At 34.1% G+C, this 15556-nt stretch overlaps 2 protein-coding genes across 3 annotated transcripts; one reads left to right on the top strand and one right to left on the bottom strand.

Annotated features, from left to right (window-relative positions):
- The first annotated feature begins 267 nt into the window (after nt 1–267).
- On the top strand, nt 268–6621 carry LOC118039555 (mannosyl-oligosaccharide 1,2-alpha-mannosidase MNS1). 2 transcript variants are annotated; one of them, XR_012168719.1, is made up of 12 exons: nt 268–751; nt 1011–1123; nt 1254–1319; nt 1430–1601; nt 1760–1849; nt 2060–2184; nt 2914–2979; nt 3567–3675; nt 3766–3864; nt 4925–5089; nt 5180–5260; nt 5343–5377. XR_012168719.1 is itself a non-coding variant. In XM_035046279.2 (12 exons), the coding sequence occupies exons 1-12, from the start codon at nt 374–376 to the stop codon at nt 6146–6148; spliced, it is 1719 nt and encodes a 572-aa protein (XP_034902170.1). In that variant the 5' UTR covers nt 275–373; the 3' UTR covers nt 6149–6621. The 2 variants fall into 2 exon arrangements, 1 of the variants encoding a protein (XP_034902170.1); XM_035046279.2 differs by lacking the exon at nt 4925–5089 and adding an exon at nt 5900–6621 and having other exon boundaries at nt 275–751; nt 5343–5513.
- A 1578-nt stretch (nt 6622–8199) lies between these two features.
- Nucleotides 8200–11799, bottom strand: LOC118039556 (receptor-like kinase TMK4). The gene is made up of 2 exons (XM_035046281.2): nt 9439–11799; nt 8200–9020 (listed from the first exon to the last, which is right to left on the bottom strand). Exons 1-2 carry the CDS (start codon nt 11720–11722, stop codon nt 8518–8520), a joined length of 2787 nt encoding a protein of 928 aa, XP_034902172.1. The 5' UTR covers nt 11723–11799; the 3' UTR covers nt 8200–8517.
- Between the last annotated feature and the right edge of the window lie 3757 nt (nt 11800–15556).

Below are 15556 nucleotides of genomic sequence, written 5' to 3'. Positions count from 1 at the left end.
AATTTATTTTAATATATATTCTAATGCACCTAAAGCCTCGAATTTACTTCATTGTATTGCATAATATATGCAATTTAGATGTAAATCTTAAAGAAGATAGACGAGATCAAGGAACGTATAATACTTTGGGAACCCAGTTCATTAAATTAATAGTAGAGAGACCTAGTTGACAATTAGTGGATCGTTAGGAGAGTAATATGATGTTTGACCAAAAGACCAAGACAAGTCATTAACAACATCGTCCAATGACTTCAGTTTTGAGTTGACCTTACGTAGACTTTAGCACATGAATTAAATATATTAAGAAAGGAAAACTATCCCATGAGCCTCTCTCCCCTAAAATTTGGGTTTGTTTCTTAAATTTTAATCCAAAATGGGAAAAAAATCTTCTTCAAATTCCACTTCTTTATCAATATTTAATCCAAAATACTACCTCAAGAAACCCCAACAACTTGTTCTAGTCATTTTTGGATTTATCTCTCTAGTTTTGCTTGTTTCTGACCGTCAAAATCTTACCAGTGACCACCAAGAAGAGGTTTTGAGATTGAATGAAGAATTGGCACGGCTAAAATTGCAGCTTGAAGATTTTAATGTAAGGGTTAAATGGTCAGCAGGTCTGGACAGTGCAGACATTAGCAAAGATGATGATGATGATCCTGTTAGTGTTGAAAGAAGAGAGAAAGTCAAAGAAGCTATGCTTCATGCTTGGACTTCTTATGAGAAGTATGCTTGGGGCCATGATGAACTTCAGGTCTGATTTCTTTCTTTTCTTTTTTTTGTTTTTTAATCGCAGAAACTTACTGGGTTTTTAGTGCTTTGTATTATGATTTATTGATCAAGTTCAATACTTTTAGTATCTAGGGCTTTATTTTTATGATATTTAGGGTACGAGTGCAGTTTCCTAAAGAATGTTTGTGTTCACCTTTCTGTCTGTTATGAGAAATGGGGTTGGGGGTTGAGGTGTGGTGAGTCAATTTTGCAACCAATGAGTCCATTCTGATTCTAAACAGCCACAAACAAGGAATGGAGTTGATAGCTTTGGTAGTCTTGGAGCAACTCTAGTGGATTCTCTTGATACATTATTTATAATGGGTCTTCATGAGCAGTTTCAAAGAGCCAAAGAGTAAGTTTCTATTTCTTGAAAGTTGATTGGAAATCACTGTGGTTTATAATTTGGTAATTTTTTAAATTGTTTTATTTCTAGATTTAGAAATGGTTGTACGTAAGCTGGCTGTTATGTTACTTGATTGCAGGTGGGTTGCGAACTCATTGGATTTCAACAAGGATTATGTGGCTAGTGTCTTTGAGACAACCATAAGGTGGCATTAGAAGTTTTAATCTTTAATTTTCAGTTGCGTTACATTTTTTGCAAGACTACATTCTACCTGTGTTTCTTCTTAACTCTTTTGTCTACTTTTGCTGTGTTCAGGGTTGTTGGAGGGCTTCTCAGTGCTTATGATCTTTCTGGCGACAAAATTTTTCTTGAAAAGGCTAAAGATATTGCAGATAGATTGCTGCCTGCATGGAATTCTCCTTCAGGAATTCCCTATAACAGAATTAATTTAGCGCATGGGAGTGCACACAACTTTGGGTGGACTGGGGTAATTTGTGTTGTTCATTGGCTTTTTTAATGCTCCCAGATTATTCCTCGCTTTGTAATCTGTTCATACAATGCACTGAGAAGCCTGCTTCTGTCGTGAGCTTGACAATTCAAGACATACTCAACTCATTTTGACTCTAATGGTTATGTGTTTTATAGGGAAACAGTATCCTGGCAGATTCTGGAACAGAGCAGCTTGAATTCATTGCTTTATCTCAAAGAACAAAAGACCCAAAATATCAGGAGAAGGTATTTGCACTCTCATGGTTGTATGTCTGGAAGTTTCACTTTTGAATCTTTTTTTTTTTTTCGAGTCATGTTTGTTTAGTTAAGACTAGTTTTGGCAATTCGAAATATGATATGTGATTCCCAAAGAAAGCATGGTAATAATAATAGATGTGGAACTAGAGTGTTTCGTTATATGCTTTCTGTAAGTTTTTCTGTGAACTGATATTTCAGGTAGAGAAAGTCGTAAAAGAGCTTCAGAAAACCTTTCCAGCTGATGGTTTACTTCCCATATATATTAATCCTCGCTCTGGAACAGCTGCTTACTCAACAATAACATTTGGTGCCATGGGGGATAGGTATTGATGCATATTGTTGTATTGAAGATGCAATTAGCTGCAGAAACATTGTAAATTGATTTTACTGAATATGTTCCTTTTTATAACATCTATTGATGCTAAAAAAACAAAAATGTAGTATGTCAAGCTAGCTATATCATTTTTAAGAGGGCAGTGATCAAAAAATCATCTTGTAAGCACCATTCTGTCACGTATCATCAGACAATTAAACCTGAGTAACATGAATTTCGAACAAGATATTGATCTCGTCATGTATGATAAAGAAGCCATATATTGTGCTACTTGAATCCGCTACTTAGATACCATGATCAAATGATACAGGATTCATTTATGAAATTGTGCTTGTGATCCTTTTTTTTTTTTTTCCTCACATAAAATGTTCTATAGTGTTAATTCGTAGGTTTTATGTTTCTTGCTGGCAACAATCTACTTCAAAAGTTTGATCTCGTAGAAAGTGCTGTAACATTGTACTTGGTATTGCAGGTATTTGATCAAATGTTTGATTTACTAGGCAGTTTATGAAATCACCCAAATGGTTAATTCTTTATGTTGTGTTGATTATTGGGCTTGATGACCTGCCCATGAGAGGGATAGTTATGGACATTCTTAAACCTTTCTAACAGCCTAACTTTCTAGATTGAATGGTTCTTTTAGCATAAAACAACTCCACGATGTCATCTATGGCCTCTTAATACAAGCATAAATGACACGATGCTATTTTTTTTGCAGCTTTTATGAGTATTTACTCAAGGTGTGGATACAAGGGAACAAAACAGAAGCTGTGAAGCACTATAGGTAGTCTATATTCCCAATTTTAAATGATAAGCATTGATTATGCAATTTCACTTAAAATGCTTGTAATTTTGTGAGCTGTGTGGTAGGATTGGCAAAATTCCAAAAATCATGGTGTTAGATAGATGATGATAAAAATTCCTAACTGCTAATCTATAACCTGTGGGAGAAATGTTGCATTTCTTAGTGTTATATTTGGTTGCTAAATGATAAAATGATAGGTTACTTGACTAATTTATTGTTTGTGCCACCATGAAGACACCTATACCTCTGTCTCTCGCCTTGTAATATTATTTTTGCAAAGCTTGTAGAAGTGAGTAGCACGAAGTTTCAGTTCCCTATAATGTTGATTTCTGTGATGAAAAATTTATGGCATTGGCTTGTGATTTTGGAAAATCAATGTTAAATAGTGACATGGGATGCTGTGATCAATTTCTTCAATTGGTCACTGAACCATTATGATAAAGATGAGCTTTGATTATTATTCCCCTCATCTGTTTTGTAATGATTACATGACATTTTGCATTTTTGAGAACTCTCAAATGAATCTCTACATTGACTAAATCTGTGTTAATGAATACTGCAAACAGAGAAATGTGGGAGACATCGATGAAAGGTCTCCAAAGCTTAGTTCGGAAAACAACCCCATCATCCTTCACATACATTTGCGAGAAGAATGGAAATTTTTTATCTGACAAGGTAGTCAAACAATTTGAGGAAATCTCCTAACTATTTGATGACTAAGTTGTTGTGTGGTCTTTCAAGAGCTTAACTTTTTCATCACTGTAGATGGATGAATTGGCATGCTTTGCTCCTGGCATGTTGGCTTTAGGATCTAAAGGTTATGGCTCTGGTGAAGCCGAAAAGATTTTATCACTTGCAGAAGAGGTATTAATTAAGAAATAGCCTTTATATTTATTGATTTTGTTATCATTGTCATTTGCACTAATGTGCTTGTTTTCTAGTCAATTAGTATTAGTCTACACTGCAATACACCAAGCTAATTGTATTAAGACAGAGCATATAAAAAGGAGTTTCTTGGATTCAACTGACTTTGTGGTGTGTTCAAACTCTTAAAAAAATGAACTTAGAATATTGACAGTTTGTGAGATAAGAAGATCTGAATGAGCCAATAATCACTGAATTTTCAAATGAGTTCTGCGTCCTTTGTGAAGTTTATGAGAAGCAGAATTTATGGTGGTACAAAGTTAAGTTTAATTGATGAGGGATACCTTGATTTTCTGAAGTTTAAGGAAATCTCATTGTGTTTGCTCTCTCTTCTTTCTATCATGCCCCAACCCATCAGCCTTTGAAGGCTCCTGACCACTATGGATTTTGTATTGATAGTACAGGAATCTGAATGAAGTTTGTAATGCCATGTGTCAGTAGTAGACTGCTGCTTCTGTCACTGTGCTTGCAATTCTCCGAATGTATTTCCATGGTTCAAAAAAGATAAAATTTAAATATTTTTTGTTGAATTTAGAGATTTTGTTTTAAAGGAAAAATGGATGCTTATTGTTGCCAACTGGTCTTGAAAACTGCTTTGTTTTCACAAATAGTTGGGATGCTGGGATCAAGAATACTGGCTATCACATAAGGGAATACTAGGGAATTATGGTAATTTTACATTTCTTCTACTTCTAGATCAACGATAAGGTGTCGAACATAAAATTGTTGAGATAGATAGAAGATGGCTGCAGGAAGACAGAATTTTGTGTGGCAGAAGTGACATGGGAATTTAGATGAAGTGACTGGGAAATGCTTGGATGTGTGTGGATTAGATTATTTGGTAAGTATGAAAGAGTTCAAGTGTTGAAACCACAATGAAAATATGCTTTATTGAGGTAGAGTCATGTTTTTTTCAAGAAAATGCAGTAACAAAGAGAAGCGAGAAAAATAGCACGGTCTCCACCATCGTTATCCTTATTGTTACTATGATTGGTATTAGGTAACCTCAAGGATGCATTTGCAGAAAGCTTGCTTGCCTGGCCAAAAGTTGAGGTTCATAATACAAGCAAAAGCATTTAAAGAAGCATATAGGCAAAAAAAATGCGGCTGAGAACTTGAATATGCTGGTCCAGTTTCATGGCTTCCTAATCTACTTAATTGACTGGTGCATAATTATTTTGTTCGTGGTCCACATGTTTATTAGCTTCAGATTTCGGTGGCTACATCTAATTTAATTTTTGGCTTTGAACTGTAGCTTGCATGGACTTGTTATAATTTCTACCAGTTGACACCTACAAAACTGGCTGGAGAGAACTATTACTTTCACCCTGGACAGGTTTGATACTCTCTTCTAGATTGGAAAAATGGAAGATATTCACTTGTTGTATGCTAGATACTGAAAGATGATGAAATTGCAGGACATGAATGTTGGCACTTCATGGAACATTTTGAGGCCTGAGACAGTTGAGTCGCTGTTTTACCTGTGGCGTATCACTGGAAACAAGACATACCAAGAATGGGGTTGGAATATTTTTCAAGCATTCGAAAAGAACTCCCGCTTAGAGACTGGATATGTTGGTCTTAAGGATGTAAGATTTCTCTAACCCAAAGATTGTAGTCTTAATGTTATATAACAAACACCTTCATGCATGCACACGCATAATGACCCCAGTCCAGTCCATGTATTCTGTTGTGTCTTTTCAGAAAGGTATGACTTGAATCCTCTACTACTTTAATGCATGTTCGAGAAATAGAATGAACCAGAACCGCAACTCCTAAATACCACTGGTTTTTCCCATGCTTTGTGGTGTTTAGTTGCCTCAGAAGTTTGTGGTTTTGTTAAATGTACGAGTCCTATTCATATCCATTTTAAAATCCCATGCATGGATTTATTTTAATGAATAATCCTTAATTAGAACCTAAAAGCAAAGCATTATAAAGTTTTGAACTCAATTATTCTTGATTATTTGTGCAGGTGAACTCAGGTATCAAAGATAACATGATGCAGAGTTTCTTCCTTGCCGAGACGCTCAAGTATCTGTACCTCCTATTTTCACCTACATCTGTCATCTCTCTGGATGAATGGGTATTCAACACAGAAGCACACCCTCTGAGAATTGTGACTCGTGGTGATCTTCATCAGGAGAATTTCCAAGTTGACAGACAACAAAAGTTACCAATTCATTTTCGTGGTAGAAAGGAGGGTCGACTAGGATACAATTAGCAGCCATCCTCCCCACATTTTCAGACAGCTCACTTGCCTCCTGTCCTCACATACATCAACCATGAAAAAGGTGACGGTGCAGAACTTTTATATTATTCTAGATTCACAGCAGCATTAGTCCTTGAACCTGGATAAAGAGTGACACTGTCAATCATGTCCATCAATTAAGCAATCAGGGTGGTGCTGGTCAACATTCTGCCTCAGAATTTATATCCTCATCTTGTTTCCAGCTTGGATGGTTGTGTAAAACAGATAGCACATTCTCACTAGAAATTATCATATAGACATGATTGAGGGGCAAATGAGCTGTTGTGCAAATACAATATGGGTTCACAGGTCATAAAGAATGGTTATAGATTATTGAAAATAAAATAAAGGGAACCAAAATATATTCGTGCAGAATTCTTGGTGTATTTAAACCTTGTCAACTGGATAACATAAGAAAAGAAAAATGAAGTATACTGTTGCTATGAGTCTGGATTGTGTATTTCTTTCTCAAAAGAAAATCTATCAATTTTATATTATAATTATTTAGCAGTAACAACGAAAGATTTTCCTACATAGAAATACGTTCATCAACGAAGATTTTAAGAGAGAACTAATGTTTTGAAGTGAGATATTATACTTGAAAAGGTTAGTTAAGGTGGTTGTTTTCAATTAGGTATTTAATCAAACAACCTTGCAATATAAAGTTGAACAACTCTTGAAGATGTTAGTTGTGCTAGCTTTATGATCCATCAAGAAACTGTAATTGTGAAAGACAGCTCAAAGAACATCCTCTTTAATGAAATACCATTGCCAACTCATACATGTATTTTTCCTCTTTCATAACAACAACCATAGTTTTTCCGTGGGACAGGTTCTAGATTAACTCGGGTGGACAAAAAAATTAAAATAATTTTAAAATAATGTTTTGATGAAATAAAAATTAATTAATTGATGCTTGGATTTATATCTAATCAGACATGGATCAGCTAAATTATCAAAATTATCAGCTAAACCCAAGTTTTTCACTAGGTTAACAAGGTTTTTTTTTTTTTTTTTTTTTTTATATATATGATCTGATCAGATCAAAATTAGCTGAACTACCGGAATAACCCAAGTATTTTATTAGATCAACAAACTTATTTTTTTCAACCTAGTTTATTCTGAATTCTAGATCGAACGAGCTTTACATTGCTATTAAGCCCGTTCGAGTTTACTATAACGAATCATTATTGCAAAAATAATTTAATTATTTTTCCTAAATGTAGAAATGGAGATTAGGTCCCATGGCATGTGCTGGCACCTACAAAAAGTCATCCTGGAATCAAGAACAGAACGTGTGGACCACTACAAAAGTCATCCGTTGATGAAGGGATCTTTCTGAATTCCCTCTCAACATGCCGTGGTTGCACCTTTGAAGGAATGATTTCCATGTGAAATCACTTTTAAGTTCAAACCATATAAAGCACACATAACCTTCTTTTTAAAATTGAATGATTAATTAATTTCAGTTGAAATTACTTATGATTTACTATTGTATATGATATTATATGATGATATGATTCAAGAATGAAATATCACACATAATCTTCTTTTTAAAATTGAATGATTAATTAATTTTAGTTGAAATTACTTATGATTTACTATTATATATGATATTATATGATGATATGATTCAAGATTGAAATATGAAAAAAGTAATGCAAGAGATTTAAAACAAAACATTTATGCAGTCCACAGTGACTACAAATTAGCCGGCACAAAAGCTTAAATGCTTGGAAAGCAAGAATATTATCAGAGCCTGTCATCCAGCTAACATCCAACTCATCAGAGCATGCCCCCACGGTGGTGTCTTTTTATTCTTGTACAAAGCAACTAACCTTGAAGCCTAGTTGACAATAACAGGATCCTAACTCCTTCCATTTGTTTTCACACAGCCTTGAGAATTACTCAACACGTCTAAAGCTGGCAAGAAATATTAGAGAATATTCCAGGGAAAATGATGAGAGAAAAGGGGTCAAGGTGATCATGGACCTACAAGATGTAAATGTAATGTAATAGTGAGATGATGAAAACCGAGTGAAGAAATATATTACAACATCCCCCATTGTCTGGATAACCAAATCAATTGGTTAGCTACAAGGAGTTGATCAAAAACGACAAGGCTATTAGTTTGGCTCTGTAACGGATAAGATCATTCAAGGAAAAACAAAAAAACAAAAAAAAATGAATCGATCAATGTAGCAAAACAGTGCTATCAACTGAGATTTTGCATTGCAGCTCGCGGGGTTGAATAGCTTGGCAGCCTATCTCTTCCCCCCATTCATCTTTAACTGTATGATACCTGTCTCCTCTTAAGAAATATACAGATTGTTTCTTTCTGGTCACCGGCAATCAGTTGACGTAAATGAGTCTGAAAATCCTCCTGGAATACTTGATTGGGATTGGGAGTAAGACATGTTAAACATTGTCGAAGTGCCTTCATCAGCTTGCCATCTCTGGAGAAACTGAGGAAGGCTCATGTGGAGATCAATGCCAGAATTGCCTTCCTCTTCATGGTTGGTAGGTTTCCATTGTTCTACTAGAGGTCCTAAGATGTTGACAGCATGGCCCATATCTGGTCTTTGGTGTGGCTCGCGAGCTGTGCAATGCCCTGCTAGCTCAGCCACTTTGAAAATGCTCACAAAGGTCTCCTCGTCAGGATTCAGTGTTTGGTCGATTGCCTTTGGAAGGTTGTCCTTGTTGACTAGGACTCGGCGGAACCATGTGACCAAGTGAGCCCTCTCATCTGGCACTGTATCATCTAGAGCTTTTCTCCCTGTCATAATCTCCATCAAAATCACTCCAAAAGCATATACATCCACTTTTGTTGTAACCCTTCCAGTAGCTGTGCAGGACATAGCAGGTTCAGTTCATATTTGAAGAGAACAGTCATCAACAAATCAACATATTCAAGATGAAGCAAATGAATATGAAAACTTAATATACCAACATCTTAAGATCATATTAACAGGAAACAACTGAAAGATAAAGAGGATCGTGCCTCTTGATCAAGAATCACACTTTCTGAAACTTCAGTGTGCATAGAAAAGTACCATGCTCGTTGAAAAATGAAATGCAAGTGTGTAGGAGGCCTTAGGTTTTCCTATAATTATACAAATGGGTAAAAGTAGGCAATTTTACTACTTCAAGGTTGCATGCATGGAAAGATAACAAAATGCGAATTAATGCAATATAATAAGCTAAGGAACTTGCAATCACTTGAATGGAGATAACCAAGTATGGACATTTAAACCTCTACTAACCAGCATATTCGGGTGCAAGATAGCCAAAGGTTCCTGCCAGCCTTGTCTCCATAGAATACTTCCCATCAGGCGCATTTTTAACCAAACCAAAATCAGCAACCTTAGCTCTCATGTCATCTCCAAGAAGTATGTTTGAAGGCTTCAAATCTCTATGAATGAAACTCTGCTGAGCTAAGCTGTGCAGGTATTCCACTCCTCGAGCCACATCCAGTGCAATTGTGACCCTCTGTTTCCAAGTAAGAGGAGGGTAACCAAGTTCTTGCCATTCAAACAAATGTTGAGCGAGAGTCCCCTGTGGCATGTACTCATACACCAAGAGCCTCTCATTTCCATTTATACAGTAACCCAAAAGAGCAACTAAATGCCTGTGCCTCACTTTAGTAAGTACTGCAATCTCTGCCTGGAACTCATTCATTCCTTTTGTCCCCATTGCCCCAGATTCCATCCGCTTCACAGCAATCTTAGTCCCATCATGCAATTCGCCCTTATAAACCACACCAAAACCTCCCTTACCCAGAATCTTATTCTCGCTGAAATTATCAGTTACTTGTCTAAGTACCTCGATTGAAATCACAATGTTCCCACCCTCAAAAAAGTGCCGGCCGCTATGGTTGCCGCTACTTTGACTTTGTATTTCACTGAGAACCCCGTACCCCTTCGTGCAACACGATGAACCATTCTTAACCAATGGATTGATTCCATTCCCATTCTCTTGATCATTCACTCTCCCAGACTTCCCTCTCTTTTTCTTGCGATAAACCTTAAACAACACGAAGAGGCCAATAGCACCAACAATCACAATACCAACAACACCAGCAATGACACCTGGACTCACCTTCTTACCACCATTTGCTCTTCCATTAGGAACACCTCCAGGTGTAGTTGAATTTGAATCTGAACCAGATGGTGATGTCCCTCCACTTCCAGAACCCCCACCACTCCCAAGAAAAGGATTACCTGGTGTAATGGTTAGCTTCACTGAAGGTGCGAAAGCTGGGATCTTCCCAGTGAGATTGTTATTGGAGACATCAAGAATCGAAAGTTGAGACAACTTTATCAAGCTATCGGGAATGGGACCCGATAAATTATTATCATTCAATTTCAAAGTTGTCAAAGCAGTGAGATTAGCAAATGCAGGAGAGATTATCCCTCCAAAATGCTGCTTCCCCAAACTCACTGTAATGACAGTCTTTTTTAGTGAATCACAGGTAACAAAAGGCCAACCACTGCAAGCCTCATTCCCTTTCCAAGAATCAGACAGCACCACAGGATAACCAAAACCACCAGCAATCTCGAGCAAAGTGGTCACTTGTGGATCACAAGCAACACCAGCAGTATCCACACAAAAATTATTAAGACCACTATTATCAACTTTAACACCTTTTCCAAACAGAGGCACAGGACCTTGTAATTTATTATTATAAAAAGAAATATTCAACAAACCAGCTTGGGAAGACAAGGAAACCGGAAAGATCCCAGTAAACTGATTATCCCTCAACTGCAAATCAAACAAATTCTTGCTCTTTGAAAAATCTGGAATTGGCCCAGTAAACTGATTCTTCTGTAGCCAAACTTGACTCAACTGCTCCATTGAAGGCAACACCTCAATAGTACCAGACAACCCCATTTCCTGATTATTAAGCCACAAATTCTGGATCCCAGAATTAGCAAAAGATGGAGGCAACCCTCCGGTTAAGTTATTATAAGACAGTCTAAGATTTTGCAAACTAGGAAAAGAAGCAAACATATCAGGTATAGTACCAAAGATGTTAGCGTTACTAGCCTCAAAAGTATTTAAACTAGAAGACTCACTTAGATCAGTAGAAATAGCCCAAGGTTCCAAATTTATATTCGCACCCATGCTCAAAGTTTGCAAACTAGTTAACCCTTTAAAGAAACCTATAGGGATACTGGTAAAATTATTGGTACCCATATAAACTTCTCTCAAAGAAGCTAAATTTGCAAGAGAAGGCAAAGGACCGATCAGCTTGTTGTCTTGAAGAGACAAACTTTGAAGCTGAGAAAGCGTTGAAAGCTCAGAAGGGAGAGTCCCTGAAAGACCTTGAGAAGCTAAGTTAATGGAAATCACATTGTTGGAGTTGTCACAATTAACGCCACTCCACTTGCAGAAACCATTGGTGTTTGTTGTTGACCAGCCTTTTGGTGTTGGGGTTAGGGCAGAGGCTAGTTTTAGCATGGTGCCTGCATCATCCGCGGTGGTTGTTGTGGTGGTGGAGAGGAGGAGAAAGAGGAGGAGAAAGAAAGAGAGAAGAAGGTCAGCCATTGAGAGAGAGAGAGAGAGAGAGAGATTGGTATTTTTCCTTTTCTGTGTTATAAAGTCCTCTTGTTTTGTTTGGTGTACTGACTAGGGTTCATGCGAGATATTTAATTGTTGTTTTTTAAGGTTTTTTTTATTTACAAATATAATTAAATAATATGTTTTTAATTTTTAAAAATTATTTGTGATATTAATATATTAAAATGATTTTAAAATGTTAAAAAATAATTTAATGTAAAAAAAGAAAAATAAATATTTTTTTCAAAAAAACACTTTCAAAAAAATTCCAACTATTAATATGATTTAATGTTTTCTAATACTTTTTTCTTTTTTTGTATTGGTGAGGGATTTGGTTTTTTTCTAGATTTTTTCTCTTTTTTGAAAGCGATTTAACTGGTAATTAAAATATAATGAAACCTCACATTGCGATAAATCAAGAATAAAATCAACTATTTCTTACTTAGGATTAACTTGGGATTTATTTGTTTCGAGATTTGAATTTGTTTATGTAAAAAACAATTAAAAATTTAGATTAATTTGTTAATTTAATTTATTTGGGTATCAATCGGTTAAAACTCAACCTTCAACTCGTAAATTTTAAAAAAATAATAATAATAATATTTTAATTTAAAAAAATAAATAAATTTAAATTAACTCTGATAAACTTGTAATAAAAACCTTTATCTCATGTTAACCCTAGGTTTTTACAACTATGAATAATCTTTCTCCATTTAACAATCAATGTGATGCTTGCTGTCATTGGCATGGTTTCCCTTCCCCATATGTTTCCTTCTCTTTTACACTTTTGTGAGAGAAAAAATAATAATAATGACCAGTGATTTGTAAATTAATAAATGGCTCTATGATCATAACCACCACGATCAACGTAATTTTTTAATTAATTTTTATATATCAAGATTAAATTTGTTTAGCAACTAAATAAATCCAAGCTTCGAGGATTGACTATGATTTATTTATTTCTCATTTAAAAATGATATATAGATAGGTCAAGCATATATATAATGGTGAATATTGTAAAAGTACACAAGAATGCAATAAGTATATTTTAGTTAATACTAGATAATTTTACGTACGTTGTGTATTGGATTAAAAAATTTTAATATATATATATAAAATCAGTGACAATATTTTTAAAGAATCGGGTTATTGATTTGAATAAGTTAAATAAATTTAGTTAATTTGATAATATAATTAAAAAAACATTATCAATAAATAAAAGCAAACAAAAAAATCAACAATAAAAAATCATAAAAATAAGTTATTAATATTATACTCGGCAAAATAACAAAAAAGACTTATTATCACGAGAGTTTAAACTTTATTGTAAACAGTTGCATAATAATACTAAAAACAATTGCACACACTTTCAAGTGAGGTTTTAGAAAAACAAACCATACAAAATATATAATAAGTATCTTAAAAACACTCATTTTTTTTTTAATGAATGGAGCTAATAAAATATAGATATACCATCTTAAAAAAAAAAAAAAAAAAAACTGAAGTATTTTGGTCTCGAGGCTTGCATCACAATTATACTAAGATTGAAATTTATGATGCCTTAATGAATAAATAAGACTATAATTTCGATTCCCTAATTAGAATGGCACTCAAGAATAGAATTCATAAGCTTTTTATAATTTTTAAGAGTATTTAAGAGTACAGTAGTAATTATTTTTTAAAGTAATTTTTATTTTAAATTAAAATAATTTTTTTTAACACCAACGTGTCAAAAATAATTTAAAATATTAAAAAAATTAATTTAAAAAAAATGTTTAAAAAATCATAAAACAAGATTGCACCCGCGACCCCAGCCAACTTCTTGATCTCCAGAGTTCTTCAAGCCATCCACCCTCTCAATCTAAATCAATCTCTCTGTCTCCCAATCTCTCCCAATATCTCTATCTCTGAATCAAATCCCCTCCTCCAAGTTCCCGGCTCCTCTCAATCTCCCTGTTTCTTTGTCTCTTCGATGCCATCGTCTCCGTCTCTTCGTTGCAGTCGTCTCTGTCATGACATCAAGGTAACTATTTCTTTGCCAAGTTCATGAAAAGAAATATTTTTATATGAACTAGCACTGGGATCTCATTCGTAATATCATATATAGTGGCTTATATTGTTTGATAGTAGCTGGTCGTTTTCTTTTCTTGGATAGAATTTAGATTAATTTAGATTTTGTAACAGTGGTTGTCTCTGTCAACAATAGTTCTCTGTTTTTTTTAATAAACTCTGATGATCGATTACTTATTAACCATCATTAATTTTTTATCCAGATTAATATAATAAAGTTTTTTCCCTTAACTATTGATGTTTTGTCTGGAAATGATATCAGGTAAAGGAAAGTAAGAGAAGGAATTTTCATTGGACTTAATTTTTTTTTTTTTTTTAGCTTGATGTCCATTTGTTCTTTTTAGTTGAAAACCGAACCAAAAATGAACATTTCAGACTCAAACCCGAACCGAGATGGAAGTCCATGCCACTAGATGAACCGCTGTTGGAGTGAATTAAGAGACATAATAATTGAAGAGGGATCATTTTTGTTGATTACTAATGATTAGCAGAGAGAGGGAGTGGAGTTATTAGAACAATTGATAAAAATAAAAATAAAAAACTGGTGAATGTTGTTAGCTTGACAATGTGAATTTATGCTCATTTGAAAAGGACGAGTGTATAATTTTGCAAAGTGAGTGAAGATGACTCTTGTTGTTGAAATATACTAGTTTACATATCTCCAATTCGCATCAAATTTGTTTTAACATAATAAAGATTCTAGAGGTTTATAATTATTTGATTAAACCTAATCTAATAGGTTAATTTTGAAATGTTTTATTATAATTATTATATTTAAAATTAAATTATGTAAAAGTCATTCTAATATGATTTAATTGATATAATTGGTTCAAAGACAATTACCAGTAAAAAAAAAAATTTAATGACGAGATTAAAAAAAAATATAGTGTAATTGAAAAAAAAAAAAATCTTTCAACCCAACTTTTTAAAATGATTTAAACTAAATTATGTAAAAATTGCCTAACATATTCAAAGCTATGACAATATGTAATGCTTAATGAGATTACTAAAATCTTTGTCTCATGTATTTTGATTTTTTAAAAAATAAATAATATTGTTATGGATGATTTTTTTTTTAAATAAAATGATATTATTTTTTTAAAAAATATTTACTCAATCACTTGAATTACTAACTAAGCTGCATAGTAACTTCGGTTTAATCAAGTCAAATTTTCCATATGATTTAACATAAAACTTAATCCGAGACAGGTTTCAAATCCATCAACTGCTAATGAGTGCACCTAGGAGTAGTTGTGTCTATTTTATTAATAATAATAAAAAAGATTTAGTTCATTATTTGATCGAGAGAAGTCGCTGTAGTTGTTTGGAACTTTGGATACTGAATTTTAGCGTGAAAACGAAGCTCAAGATTACAAAACTGTACACGCGGAAAGCCTCAGACAAAGATCAATGCGATGGGGCCCAGCAACAACGAACATGAGGCTTCCTCGCTAGACTATGTACACACACACACAACCAACGAAGACACATGTTTTCATTGCGTTTTAAATGGTGTTTCATCAAATTTTAAATTTTGTTTTATTAAAATTAAATGTGGTTTATATTTTTTAAATCGTTTTGATATGTTGATGTTAAAAATATTTTTTAAAAAATAAAAAAATATCATTGGCATATATTTCGGCACGAAAAGTTATTTGAAAAACAACCGCTACCACACTATTAAACACACTCTTACAATAAAAATATCGTTACTTTATCTCCATGCTTAATTTCCATGTGAAGTGTTTGATA

The sequence above is a fragment of the Populus alba genome, chromosome 18 (genome assembly GCF_005239225.2).
Source record: "Populus alba chromosome 18, ASM523922v2, whole genome shotgun sequence".
Classification (NCBI taxonomy): domain Eukaryota; kingdom Viridiplantae; phylum Streptophyta; class Magnoliopsida; order Malpighiales; family Salicaceae; genus Populus; species Populus alba.
This window is presented reverse-complemented; position numbering and strand designations above follow the sequence as displayed.